The 15,315-nt window shown below is 33.7% G+C and overlaps 1 protein-coding gene across 2 annotated transcripts; it reads left to right on the plus strand.

The window, feature by feature from the left end:
• Positions 1-430: 430 nt before the first annotated feature.
• On the plus strand, positions 431-12,159 carry LOC112031042 (probable alpha-mannosidase At5g13980). 2 transcript variants are annotated; one of them, XM_024063721.2, is made up of 29 exons: positions 432-777; positions 1,198-1,281; positions 1,652-1,740; positions 2,091-2,265; positions 2,634-2,753; positions 2,867-2,959; positions 3,045-3,116; positions 3,491-3,604; positions 4,100-4,200; positions 4,292-4,385; positions 4,483-4,650; positions 4,733-4,819; positions 5,054-5,119; positions 5,235-5,291; positions 6,114-6,333; positions 6,444-6,580; positions 6,756-6,827; positions 6,961-7,020; positions 7,102-7,173; positions 8,567-8,614; positions 8,722-8,841; positions 9,022-9,087; positions 10,290-10,402; positions 10,551-10,635; positions 10,726-10,836; positions 10,927-11,022; positions 11,261-11,308; positions 11,453-11,521; positions 11,619-12,159. In XM_024063721.2, exons 1-29 carry the CDS (start codon positions 562-564, stop codon positions 11,820-11,822), a joined length of 3,057 nt encoding a protein of 1,018 aa, XP_023919489.1. In that variant the 5' UTR covers positions 432-561; the 3' UTR covers positions 11,823-12,159. The 2 variants fall into 2 exon arrangements, with proteins under 2 accessions (XP_065616118.1, XP_023919489.1); XM_065760046.1 differs by lacking the exon at positions 3,491-3,604 and having other exon boundaries at positions 431-777.
• Positions 12,160-15,315: the final 3,156 nt, after the last annotated feature.

Below are 15,315 nucleotides of genomic sequence, written 5' to 3' on the forward strand. Positions count from 1 at the left end.
CAATGCCCCTCATCATCATGAGACTCAAAACTGTACGAGTCTGCCTGCAATTGCATTTTGCAAGTTTGTAGCCACAAAATGATTATCACCGTTATCAACTCTCAAAATGACTGTTACATCGAGCAGTGAAATGTGCCAAAAAAAAAAAGGGCTTCCAACTAAGCTTAGTCACTGAGAAACTTCAAAAGTCGACGCCACGCCTCCACTCAAAGACTTAAAGAGACAAAATAAGACAAACTTGTTCTTATTGTCACATATAACTTTCTTCAAAACCCAGCGGCCAGTTCTCTTTAACTTCACCGACAGAGACTCGTAGTTAGGTACCAAAATTATTATTCTATTCATAAACAAACAACAAGTAATCGACAAAGCAATATTTGTACCATACAATTCTCGAAAAATAATAAAACAAAATGTAAAATTTTTCGTATCATACGTGGTCCTACAATGATATTCCATCTTCACCTACATCATTATCCACATCTTCTTCTATATGTATCCAAAGTCTCGATGAGCTAGCTTTGAACTTCATATCACTCCTGCAAATGCAATAACATATTCATGGCCTTTCGAGCATGGTTATTGGTTTTCTTCCTAGGAGTAGAACTGAGCGCTTTTGTTTTCCACTGCACAGAGTCCAAGTATATAAAGTACAATACAACATCGACCATTGTTCCTGGGAAGCTCAATGTTCATTTGGTCCCTCACTCTCACGATGATGTCGGATGGTTGAAGACCATTGATCAGTATTACCTTGGCACCAACAATACCATTCAAGTACCTCTCTTCTTCCATTTCTCTGCTTCTTTTTTTTTCATACTAAATAAAATCACAATTTTACCTTTTTTTTTTTGTTGTATTTGAAAATTGTTACTCTATGCCAGGAGCTTTCCAGCTCAATGTCAATCAAGTTTGAATTAAAAAAAGTTGACACTTTATAAATTTATGTAGTAATAAGATTCCTCTGTTCCACTCTATGTTACAATTTATGTTTCATCAATTATTGCTTGTCATGTATTTAATCTTTTTTCCATTTTAAAATCTGGTCACTTTATAAGGAACAACATTAAAAGTTGTGATTGGTGGAATGTAATGTGGAACACTGAGAATTTGATTGTAGATTTTTTTTCAATTTATAGTATCTCTAGGATTTTTTTTTTTTTTTTGGTTTTCATGGTCAATGTTGATTTTGTGCAGGGAGCGTGTGTTCAAGCTATACTGGATTCTATAGTTCCGGCTTTGTTGGCTGACAAGAATCGCAAGTTCATCTTTGTGGAACAGGCAATCAATGCATTTCTTAGTTTAATGCTTCTATTAATTGGTTTCTCATATAACAAAAATTGAAGAAAGAAAAAAGGATATATAGTAATTCATATCCTCTCAATATTAGAACCATTGTGTTTATTATATGGGACCCCAGGAAAATCAAACGCATGTGAAGTTGCATAATGTTGCCACTTGACTTAAATGGTCTGAGTTTTTCACATGTTGGGAAATCAGACCAATATATGATTATATGTTTTTAAGAATCAAAAGTTGATTTATTTCTCATTTCTGTGTTTTTCAACTACCAGAGAAAGTTATAAGTTTGCTTTCCCACTCCCCTTGATTGTGAAACTCATGACATTGCTTCTTTGTGCTGATATTACAGGCATTTTTCCAGCGATGGTGGAATGAACAGAGCGAGGAGATCCAAAGTATAGTCAAGAAGCTTATCAGCTCTGGTCAGCTGGAGTTAATGTAATGATATATTACTGCTTTTATGCTATACTAGGAAATGGTGAATTTAATTAATATTCTAAGTTCTAATACTCTCTTCATTGTTTTTTAACATTTTTTATATTAGAGGTAGAAATGGTATAGGTTAAACACATGACCATCTGTTTTAATACCATGATAAATTACTAGGTTTTTTGAAAAAGAATGAATTTAATCATTAAAACAATATTCTTTCCTAATGACTTTATACAATTTGTATCTTCTAGAATCAAGTCTTTTATATTGGGAAATGGGAAAAAAAAAAAACAGAATTGCGGTCTTCTGGATTCTTTTCTGTTTTGGATAGTCAATCCTTCATTTTTATGCTGCAGAAATGGAGGTTATTGCATGCATGACGAGGCGACTTCACATTACATTGACATGATTGACCAAACAACTCTTGGGCATCGATATATCAAAGAACAATTCAATGTAACTCCAAGAATTGGTTGGCAAATTGATCCATTTGGACATTCTGCAGTGCAGGCTTACTTATTTGGGGCTGAGGTATGGCTTCTCTTGTGCTTGCTATGTGTGAACGTTTTTAACTGATTTGATAGGTTATAATATTTGTATATTTTTATCACTCATCATAATAAACTACCACAAATCCCAAAAGCTTTAGATTTTTAACTTTTTAAATGAGAGGTAGAGTGATGACAAGATTCGAATGTGATACCATGATAAATTAAAATTTGTTCCAAAAGCTAAAACTGTTAGGCAACCATTATTCTAACAAATTGGGGGGGAGGGGGGGGGTTGAAAGACTTCAATTTGAACCTTATACTAGAAGTTGATTGAACAAAAGAAGTCCCTCGCTCTCCTACATTCATTTGCAACCACCTTATTGTGGGGAGACCCTTTTGTTGATGTAGGTTGGGTTTGACTCTCTTTTCTTTGCGCGTATTGACTACCAAGACAGAGCTAAAAGGAAAAATGAGAAAAGTCTTGAGGTTATCTGGCGGGGCTCTAAGAGTTTTGGTTCATCTGCACAAGTGAGTCTTGTTTATTTGTTTTTTTTTTTTTTTTTTTTGCTTCAACGTTCAAACTATGCTCTGGAGCTGAATAGAAAGGGACCTTAACTCATTGTGTTTTCACCCTTCTATAGATTTTTGCTGGTGCATTTCCGGAGAATTATGAACCTCCCAGTGATTTCTACTTTGAAGTGAATGATGATTCCCATGATTCGCCTATTGTTCAAGTGAGTCCTTAGTCAGGAGTTGCTGATAGGCTGTAGATCATTGTTTGCGTACTAACTGTATTTATATTGCGCTTTTGACTTGCAGGATAACATCAATTTATTTGACTATAATGTTCCTCAGCGCATCAACGAGTTTGTAGCTGCTGCAGTAAAACAAGTAAGATGGATGGTGTTATATTTGTGCGCTGTGGTTTTGGGTGCTGTTTTTACTATACTAGTATTTAAGACAAATGTCTTCTACATGTCTTTTTATGATATAAACGAAGGTGCATTGAGATGCCATAAGTTTCTAGACATTCTCTAACTTTTTTTTAATCTACAATAAATTCTCTTCAATGCAACCTAAGTTAACATATCAGATTTAAGGTGTTGGTGTGTGTGTGAGTGTGTTGAAAGTTGAATTTGAAGGAGGAACACATTATGTAAGATTTTGTATTCCTGTCCTTTGTGCCGTTGCTGCCAATAATTTTGTACAAGAAAGAATTCAAATCTGTTGTGGCTTATTGATAAAACTTCTTTTGAGTTTTTCAGGCTAACATTACTCGCACAAATCATATTATGTGGACCATGGGAACAGATTTCAAGTACCAATATGCACATACATGGTTCAAACAAATGGACAAGTTTATTCATTATGTCAATCAAGTTAGTTCTCTTCAGAATCATTACAAATGCTTTATTAAACTTGTACATAAATTTAATAATTTTTTTTCTCATAGTGTGTATTCTGTTCTTTCAATTTGGCTTTCCTAGAGCTGTTTATATTAAAGTTTAAAACTGCCTAGCCAATTGGAAAGGGAAAAAGAAAAACAAATTTTGATCCCAAGAACTCCTTCACAATCAATTGTTGGCCTAGAGATCTGGCCTCCTGTTACAAATAAGTATGATCCTGTCATTAAATTCCACCACAAAATATGCATGAGCATATGTCCTAGGGGCAGATAGAGGATTAAAATGTCATATGCTGCTGGTTTTAACAATCTTGGTAGCTGATGTCCTATTTCTTGTCTATGTCATTGAGAAACACAGCCAATTTTCCTCCTGCATTTTGTTTTTCAGTTTGAAGTCAATTGTCCTTGATTATATGATGAGATATTTTGGTTTTACATATTAATGAAGTAATGGTATTGATGCTTGTAGGATGGGCGTGTTAATGCCCTCTACTCAACCCCATCAATATATACTGATGCGAAACATGCGGCAAGAGAGGCCTGGCCGATCAAGACTGATGACTACTTTCCGTGAGTTCAAATTTTTGAAACTCAAAATACTTACAGGCAACTATTTCTATTAGTTTATCCGTATTTACAAGTTGGTAATGAAATTTATCAGATATGCAGACCGTGAACATGCTTACTGGACTGGATTTTTTACTAGTAGGCCTGCCCTCAAAGTCTATGTTAGAGTGATGAGTGCCTACTATTTGGTAAAGTCCTGTAACTATATTAGTTTATGCCAGTAAGAATTACTTAGGCTCATACAAGGGTTTCCCATCATTTTGGTCTGCTTTGATCTAAAAACAGGCAGCAAGGCAATTGGAATTTTTTAAGGGGAGGAATAAATTGGGGCCCAACACAGACTCTTTGGCTGATGCTATAGCAATTGCTAACCATCATGATGGAGTTACTGGTACAGAGAAGCAGCATGTGGCATATGATTATGCACTACGACTTGCAATAGGTTACAAGGAGGTTAAGGCTTAATCTGTCAATTTTTCTTGTAGTTGCATTCCTTATGCTTTGGATCAAATATCTGAAATATCATGTCTCACAGGCAGAGAATGTGGTTGCAGAATCACTTGCTGGCATTGCAAACTTGATATCAAAATCTGGTTGGAGTCCACAGACTAAGTTTCATCAGGCAATTAAAAAAAATTCTTTATTCCATACTAGTTGGTAGAGTTTACTTCGTATCTAGATGATCCTGCTAACATTAAACATTTTGGTTTGTTATTATCATGTAATTATTTGTATTGGCTCAAGTTGTTGAAACTTTGGAGTGATGGTTCAAATAATCGTATACTTCATCCCTTTATTCTCAGCATGCTAATTTATTCTTATTTGATTCCCTATTCTAGTCCCCTTTTTATTTCAGTGTCCACTGCTGAATATAAGTTATTGTCCTCCATCAGAAGTTGATCTGTCAAATGGGAAAAACCTGGTGAGAAGAATTCTTTAATTTGTTATTATAGTTGGAGTGTTTATGCATTTATTAGGAAAATAAGAATGCCACTCCATTTAAGACTGATTACTTCCTGATTTATTAATTTTTCTAGGTGATTGTTGTCTACAATCCTCTAGGATGGACAAGAAAGGATGTTATAAGGATTCCCGTGAGTATTTTCCTTTTATCTGTTCCATGTTGTGATCATTATCCATACAAAATTAATAGAAAAGAGGGTTTATCAGACAAGGGGTCATTTCCAATTGCCTTTGAGGCCTAATGGATCCCCTGCTTCTTCTTCCCCCCCCCGCGAAAAAAAAGATGAAGTACGTGCAATCTATTAGCCACATAAGCATGATTTTATTCATGAGTGCATATACTTAATGCGTATGGTTTTATTTGCGACTTACGTATTTTTCAGTGCTTGCATGAATGTGTTTTAGCATGAGCCTTTAAAACGCATGTATGCTTCAAATTAAGTGAAAATATGTTGACCATTTATTTTTCATTCTCTTTCCACTAATTATAGCCTTAGGAATTGCCAATATACTACAGCAAATCAGTATCTATGTTCATAAGATGTGATGGAAATTTTAGGTACAAAAAACTGATTATATTGATTTACAAAAATGGGCAAAAGGGAGTCTAATAATGATAGGTGTGTGCATAGTTATGACTTATGAATTTATGTACTAACTGAGAACCTTACCTAATAGCCTATGTTTTTAGATTGGAATGCTCGGTTATAGAGGTAAATGGGGACATTGCCCTAAACAGAATTATTTGGCATAATAGGATCCAAGTTGGTAGCCCAAATTAGTTGGGATTATGGCTTGACTGAATTTAGTTAAATTGTTCTCTTTTCAGTGAACCATTATATCCTATTGAAATATTGACACTGTAAAGCATGTCTATTAATATAGTTTTTGGATGAAGCATGACTACTCTTTGATTCTTCATGCATCTTCTCACATTATCCAACTTGCAATAGGTCATCAATGAAAATGTGGCTGTTTGGGATTCTAGTGGAAAAGAAGTTGAATCACAGCTCCTACCTCTACTTGATGTCTCTGTGGCAGTAAGGAAGTACCATGTTAAGGCATATCTGGGTAAATCTCCAAAAACAAGGCCTAGTTATTGGCTCGCATTTTCAGCAACAGTACCACCTCTTGGTTTCAGCACTTACATTGTCTCAAGTTCCAAATCCGCAGGTCAACCATTTGATTCTCCATCTAAAATTAGTCATGCAACATTGAGAAGCCTAGAGTCACATTACCATTGATGCAGATTTATGTTCTTTTCTCCCACTTGATTTTTGCAGGTGCTACTTCTGTGAGAGAAGATTACAAGTCAGAAAGCAGAAAAGATGGTACAATACAAGTAGGGCCAGGAAAATTGAAACTTATTTATTCTGGAAATAAAGGAAATCTTGCACAATATATTAACAGCAAAAGTTTGGTATGTTATTTGGTACCTCTATCTTTAATGAAGTGCTAGAATTACTTATCCTTCTGTAAATTTCATCTTCCCAATAGTTACTTTAATTTTACATTTTTTTTCCTAGCTGGTCCTTTCTTTTTTATAAGATTACATTTTATATATTGCATCTAATTTGGTATTTTACAATTAAAAGGTCAAAGAATCTGTACAACAATCATATCTCTATTACCGTGGAGATGAGGGAAATCAAACTGTGAATCCTCAGGTAAAACAAAATTTCTCTAAAAATCTCTACTTTCATGTTTTCCAAACTTTAATCAGTTATTCTCTTATCGACTTTTTATTAATCTAAGTTATATATAGTAAATTTTTAAAAGAAACGGTTTAATTTGGTGAAGGCCTCTGGCGCATACGTCTTTCGGCCAAATGGTACATATCCCATCAAATCTGATAACAAGGTAACTGATCTTCTTTGGAAATACATAATTTGAGCAAATTTGTTACATGGAATAAGAAATTATGGTGTTTTGAAATTTCAGGCTTCTTTTACTGTTTTCCGGGGACCTTTATTGGACGAAGTACATCAGAGGATCAACTCATGGATATATCAGGTGGTTTATCCTAAGACACAAATAGTAAAACTTGTTACTGTTTCATTCTTTCCTTCATCTATTGCCGCATCAAAATAATATACTTGGAAAAACTGTTTTAATGAATAAAAAAGGTAGTACATCCTTGAAAGAAAATTAATTCTAAATTTATGTTCTGTCTAAATGTAAACCAAAAGAGGAAGCTAAATTTGTTTCAGAAAACAAAAGATAGTATAAGTATTATTTGATATGCTTAAATTAGTTGTATTTATTTATTTATTTATTTTTGTAAATCAGTTGCATTTTTATTTCAGGCCCCAGTATCTCATTAGGTTAATTAGTAGTATTTTTATTTAAAGACTTGGGTATTTTTATAATTCAATAATTTGGTTTTCCCAAGAATTAGAATTAGAGTTTCTATATGTCAGCTAGGATTAGGGTTTAGTATCCTAAATGAGCAAAGTAACGTACTCCTATTGAGGGTATTATTTTGATGAATAAAAATTTGATTGAAATTGTCTCCATTGTCTGGTGATAACTCCAGCCAACCCTGAGTGATGACTCCTAAAGGTTTTCTTTTGCTTAGTGTTGACTCCAAGCAAACCTAGAAGTTGAGTCCTAAGTTCTCTATCTTGATTCTCCTGTTGCATCTAATGCCCCAAGGGTGGGGGATGAAGAGATTCAAACCAGTGATTTTTGTTTCACGAGGCATCGCCTCTGACTAAATGTGCTATCCCTTGGGATTAAAGTCATCAAAAATACTATTAATAATATTGGTAATCAATCCAAAATTCTCTATATGTTAGCTAGGATTAGGGTTTAGTATCCTAAATTAGCAAAGTAACGTACTCCTATTGAGGGTATTATTTTGATGAATAAAAATTTGATTGAAATTGTCTCCATTGTCTGGTGATAACTCCAGCCAACCCTGAGTGATGACTCCTAAAGGTTTTCTTTTGCTTAGTGTTGACTCCAAGCAAACCTAGAAGTTGAGTCCTAAGTTCTCTATCTTGATTCTCCTGTTGCATCTAATGCCCCAAGGGTGGGGGATGAAGAGATTCAAACTAGTGATTTTTGTTTCACGAGGCATCGCCTCTGACTAAATGTGCTATCCCTTGGGATTAAAGTCATCAAAAATACTGTTAATAATATTGGTAATCAATCCAAAATTCTCTTTCCATCCCCCTTCCCTCTCAATTTATCAGTTCCAGTTTTTCTTTCTTGTAGGCCAAGACTTAATAACAAGGTATTTTAAATTTGAAATGATGTACAAGAATAATAAGATCTTATGATTATTTATATTCTCACCCTTGAATATAATTTTTATAATATATAGAATACAAATGTTGAATAAAAGATAAGTAGAATTTTTCATTGTTGATCTATCAGTAATTAATGGTTGCACAATGTATAGATCACCAGAGTATACAAGGAAAAAGAGCATGTGGAAGTTGAGTTCCTGGTAAGTTATTGCTTTTGTCCCTAAGTGAACAAGTTTTTTATATTACCAATGAAAAGTAAAAATTTTCATGCTGAAGCAGCTTAGTAAAAGAGAAATCTCGTTTTCAGGTTGGGCCTATACCTTTTGGTGATAAAATTGGCAAGGAGGTTGTAACTCAGATTACAACAACACTGAAAAACAACAAGACGTTCTATACTGATTCTAGTGGGCGCGATTTTATTGAAAGGGTATGTTCATGCTTGCAAAAGTATATTTTTCTTTTATGACGTCAAAATCATCATGTAGTGTGTACTTAATGCAGATATTGACCATGGCTAGATGTTTTTTCAAAAGCATTATTTAATGTCTTGCAAGAAACATATAGGACTAATGTGCAGTTGTATGCTGTTTTTTGAGCTGTTTTGCAGATTCGAGATTATAGAAAAGATTGGGACCTGGAAGTAAATGAACCTATTGCAGGAAATTATTACCCAGTAAGTTTGCTTTGTCAATTGTCATTTTAGAATTGGTGTTGGGATTGAGATTGAGAGAGAGAATATTGAGAAATAGAGAGTGGAAATAGAATTAACAAGGTCCACAACAAAAAACCCTTGGTGGCTACAATTTTACCATATTGAATTGTTGTGTTGCAATGATCCTATTGGGGTATATATATATATATAGAGAGAGAGAGAGAGAAAGAGTGAGAGGGAGAGAGAGAGAGACTACCCTCGGCTAGCTACATGGTAATTCTTATGATGCGCAGTACAAAGGTACATTGAATCTAGACTGATATTTCTAATAGTCATAACTGGAGCCAATGGATTTTATTGTCTCAAAGTTTGACCATTCTATTTAATTATAAACTATTACTATATCTCTTTCACGGCTGGTACTTTGATAGCTGGAAAAGGGGGTGTGGAAGATGCTTGTGTGATTTCAGAACAGAAATTACAATAACATATACCAAGCTTTGATAATTTGATCAGTATGTTGACGGTGGTTATTTTGTGACCTTGTTACAATTCCATCTCTATATTACCTTCCATCACCTAGAAGACTTTTCTTATCTATTTTGAAGCTACAGACACACTTTGAATGGGGAACCCACGACCTCACTCTCAATCATGTTCTTTAGAGGGGAGGAAGTGCCATTTGTTCTTTATTATTATTCGATAAGTAAAATTTGATACCAGTGATTTTCCTGCATTGCATGGGAAGGCACTAATTGCAAAAGATAGTGCTGTGTGGAACCTTGTGTTAGTCCAATGCTTTGTTAGGTCCAAGTAAAAGAGCCACTCAAACCAGAGTTAATGTAGAGACCCAAAAATGAGGGGTCTTGCATTCTATGGAATCCCATATCGCCTAAGAAAGCACATGAGAATGTGTTTATAAGGAATGATCTCTCTTCAATGTGTAGATGCATTTTCCCCCACTGCTGCTTTGAGGGAGGACAAAACCGTGAGGGGCATGGGCCCCAAAACAGACAATATCTACATTGTTGGGGCAGGGTCGTTACAGTTAATCATATAGCTTTCTTGCATTTTGCTTAACGCTTATTCTTACATTGTACAGCTAACCCAGTTTTGCGACTGCAATCTATAATCATCTATCCATCGTTCTGAAATTCAAAATACATAAAAGTTTCAGCCAATTTAGGCATCAAATCACATAGTCCACCTTATTTCCCTTTCAGATTAATCTTGGAATTTACCTTAAAGACGACAGCAATGAGCTCTCAGTCTTAGTGGATCGATCTGTGGGGGGATCCAGCATCAGGGATGGGCAACTAGAACTGATGCTTCACAGGTCTCTTCTTCCCTTTTCCTTCGCTTTTGCTTCTTCTACATTATCATTAATTGTTTGTCTATTTGTGATGCTTACCATGATAATTATTGCCTTACTTATATAAACAAAATTCCAGAATAACTAATATCAGATTTTTCCTTATGTCTAGGAGGTTGATTCGAGATGATTCAAGAGGTGTTGGAGAGGCACTAAATGAGACAGTTTGCATTTCTAAGAAATGTAGAGGACTAACTGTAAGAGCAGACTAACTGACCCTAAGGTCTTTTAAGTTTCAAGAATACAATGTGTTCACAAGTGGTTTGCTTAATAACATACTTTTTTAGATCGTAGGAAAGTATTATCTTAGAATTGATCCTTTAGGAGAGGGCGCAAGATGGCGTCGATCATTTGGTCAGGAGATATACTCTCCACTTCTTATAGCCTTCACTGAGCAGGTGAGAGAAAAAAAAAAAAAAAATTGAACTTGAAGCATAGTTCGCCATCTGGTAGATCTGTAACTCACAAAAAATGATATATTTTTGCAGGATGGACATGATTGGACAAAGTTACATTTGCCAACCTTTCATGGGATGGCCCCCTCCTACAATTTGCCTGAAAATGTTGCAATAATAACCCTCCAGGTTTATATCTTTCATCCTTGCTAATTAACTACTATTCATTTGATCCTTTTGTCCAGAGTTGTTGGAGAAGAGATAGGAATGTGAAGAAAACCAATTGTTGAGAAAATGTATCTACTACCTTAATGGAGTCAAACTCAGCACTCTAATTGAAATTGTTATCACAAATAGTTTGATCTTTTCATTGTTATAATTATTCTGGTTCCAAGTTAAGCTTTGTTCCTTTTGTTGAACACTGCAGGAACTGGAAGATGGAAAAGTTCTTTTTCGTTTGGCACACCTATACGAGGTTTCTGGTTTCTTTCTTTTTCTTGCCTGTTAAGTTTAGTCATCTACTTGGAGTTTTCCTACTTTAAAATGTTAATCAAGCCCTTGTCTCTCAGGTAAGCTCACTTAGAAATTCTGATTTTATTTTATTTGTTACAAATGCAAGGTTGGAGAAGACAAGGATCTTTCAGTTATGACATGTGTAGAACTGAAAAAAGTTTTCCCAAATAAGAAGGTAAAAGCTATAGTTGCTTGCATGACATCGTTATTGTTGAGTGTTCAATTATATTTTGTTAAAGGGTGTGCTTTTTGCATGATTTTTTTTTTTTCAGATAAAGAAGTTGACAGAAACCAGTTTATCTGCTAACCAAGAAAGAACAGAAATGGAAAGGAAGAGACTAGTCTGGAAAGTAGAAGGGGCTTCTGAAGAAGAAGAGTCCAAGGTAGTGAGGGGAGGACCTGTTGATCCAGCAAAGTTAGTGGTGAACCTTGCTCCTATGGAAATCCGCACCTTCATCATTGAGTTCAGTCAATAATGCCAAATAAGGAAAGGTTGCAGTGAGAGGGTGATGAAAGCTGAGAGTGAGAGAGAGTAGTAGTGAGTGCTAGACCTATAAATAAGTGCAATTCCTCTCACGTGTCATTACAATTTTTTTACTTCTTCATTTTATATATATTTAAAAAAATGTACAAACACTCCTTTCTCATTTTAGGAATGAGCCGTGAGTGCTAAGGGTTCAACCGTAATTTGCTGAATTTATCATAAAGCAAATTACAATAGAATTCTCACGATCCGTATTGTTTGTTTTTATGTTTTAGTATTAAACAAATAATCTCGTTTTTAATATTCTATAAAACTTTGATTTTCATATATATATTTATATAGATTTTCTATAACTTGGATGATTTACTATGAAATATTTGTGATAATTTTATATATATAAAATCCTTTAAATGAGTTGAGTTACAACCTATTAAAAATTTTAAATTGTTCATTTAATTTTATTTTGAACACTGGTTGAAAATTGAGCTCATCACTTACTCTTTTCTCAAAAATAAAAATAAAAAACTTATTTCTAAACTTTCTTTTTTATATCAACTTTGGCTCTATTCTATACACTTAGCTCCTATTCGGTCCACTTTGGTCCATTATGTCTACTTTGGTTCTGATCAATTTTTTCAGCCTTAATTGGTCCACTTTGATTCTATTCAGTCTATTTGATCCAATTTAGTCTTATTCGGTCCATTCTGTCCACTTTTGTTCTGTTCGATCCATTCGGTCGTATTTAGTCGGCTTTGGTCCTATTCGGTTTACTTTGGTCCTATGCAATCGACTCAGTCCAATTTGGTCTAATTTGGTCCATTCCTTCCACGTTGGTGCTATTAGGTCCATTCAGTCTTATTCATTCTACTTTGGATCTATTTGGTCCAATTTATCCATTTTTGGTCCTATTCGGTCTACTTTGGTACTATTTAGTCCACTTCAGTAAACTTTAGTCCCATTCAGTCCATTCAGTCCATTCAGTTCTATTTCGTCCACTTTGATCCACTTGGTCCATTTGATTCAATTTAGTCCACTTCGATTCATTCGGTCCACCTTGGTCCATTTTCGTTCACTTCAGTCCATTCGGCGCATTCTGTCCATTTTTTGTACATTTACATTATGGGAAAAAACATGTTAAGGTTGAAAGTACCTATTTTAAACCCAACTTTATTGATAAAATACAATGTAGTTTGACTCAGTTGTGAGAAGAATTAAGGCTAAAATTATCAAGAGTACATTGTTTTTTAAGTTAATAAAGGTTTTTCCAAAAAACCTCCCACACCTAAGCTTGTAAATGAAATGAGTTATGTATTAAAGATCAAAATTGTTCATTTAATTTTATTTTAAACACTAACTGAACTTGAGCTCATCACTTTCTCTTTTTTCCATTAAAAAAAAATCTTATTTCTAAACTTATAAATTTAACCATCACCTTATTACTCCTTCGGGCCCAATTTGTTTGTCCTATTTGAAAAGTCAAAATTTTTAAAGAAACATTATTTATTGTCTTATCTGCCTTATAAAAAGTATAAGTTTACAAAACTACACTTAAATAAATATATCAACTTTTTTTAAAAGAGTTATTTTTGATGAGGCAACTAAAAATGTGCCCCAATTAAATTGATTTTTTAAATATTTGTTCGTTTTATTTTCAAATAGTTTTGAAAATAAATTAGGAGTATAATAGAAACATTAGTAAATTAATGGCTTTTATTTTTAGAAATATGACAATATTTTGGGACATCCCAAAATGAAATAGAGGACAAACAAACTGGGATAGATGAAGTATTATTTAGTAAATTACTTTTTTTTTTCTTATAATGTAATTAATTGGCACCTCTTAGTATTTCTCATGAAGACATTTAGGTATAAATGCCTCACTCTTTGTTATTGTGGAAAGAAGTGGATCGAATGGACAAAATAGGACTGAATAGAAACAAGGTGGACCGAATAGGATAGAGTGGACCAATGTAGACCGAATAAGAACGAATGGACAGATTAGGACCAAAGTAGACATAATGGACCGAATAGGACCAATATCGATTGATTAGGACTAAGGTGGACAGAATGGACAGAACAGGACCAATGTAGACCGAATAGGACTAAAGTGGACAGAATAAGACCAACGTGGACCGACTAAGACAAAAGTGGATATAATAGAACAAAAGTGGATCAAAGAGGACAGAATGGATAGAATATGACCAACGTGGACCAAATAAGATTTTTGAATATTTATCAATTTTATTGCATTTTTAGGGCTCATATTTCTAATTTCTAATGTCTAGTTTTTTTTTTTAAAAGTAACTCAAAATTAAAGAGTTTATCTTAAATATAATAAAATTTAATACTTTTCAACCCAAAAATTAAGAAAAAAAAAAAGAAGAATTTTTGAGCTAAACTTAAAAATGCAACTTACAAAAAGAATCAATTTAAAAGCCAATTAGAATTTAATTTTTTGGAATAACAAATTATCTTCAACAAATTTTAGAAAACAATTATACATTATATTATAATTACAAAATAATTATTTATTCCCCAGATAAGTACAAAAAAAAAAAAAAAAAAAAAAATGTTGGGTTTGGATACGGTGGATAGTCACGGCGCGTTTTGCTTCCTGCGTTTTCTCTTTTTTTTTTTTTTTTTTTGGCCGCAATTGTTGACATTTTGGGGACAAAATTTACTGTTCACGCACTGTTCACACACTGTTCACCACTGTTCATGCACTGTTCATGCAATATTTAATATTAAAAGTGGGTCCCACGATACTATTTACACATTTAAAAATTATTTTGCTATAGTGTTTTCAGCAACAATCAGTTTTTATCAACTTTCAGCAACAATAAGTGCTATCCAAACGGACCCTTAGGTATAAATTCCCCTCTCTCTTTGTTATTGTGAAATTATATATAAATAAAAAAGAAAGCATGTTTCAATCTCTTTTTAGTCTCAACAAATCCACAAACCAACAATAGCTTAATCCAAGCGTATACAAAAAAACACACACTTAAAAGGATCAAATCTTAAGGTGGTAGTTGCAAGACAGGTTAAAATTGAGGTTTAAACTAATTTAAAGTATTATAAGGTTAAAATTTCATACGTGTGGGAACCTCTAACTTGTAAGACAGTTAATGCTTCAGTTCATATCTTGGAAGCTTTGACCCTTAATATCAAAACTTTTTGGCCATAATGTTAGATAGTCAACCCTTAGCTTTAATTTACAGGATCTATTACAAGTGCATAAAATTTTTTTTAAAACGCCCATGCATTAGGAAAAAGCCTAAAGGATAAAATGCTTTTAATTCTCATAAAAAATGCTTTTAATTCAAAACAGTACTAGACTGGTGATGCAAAAATTCAATTACTCAGGTCAATAACTTGGAAATATGTAGTTTTATCAACGTAATAGATTTTAAAAATGAAAATCTTAGAAAAATCCGACCCAAATTGACCCGTGGATACTCATAGGTGACAGTAAAATTAAGAAA

Source organism: Quercus suber, unplaced genomic scaffold, assembly GCF_002906115.3.
Source record: "Quercus suber isolate HL8 unplaced genomic scaffold, Cork oak 2.0 scaffold_351, whole genome shotgun sequence".
NCBI lineage: Eukaryota > Viridiplantae > Streptophyta > Magnoliopsida > Fagales > Fagaceae > Quercus > Quercus suber.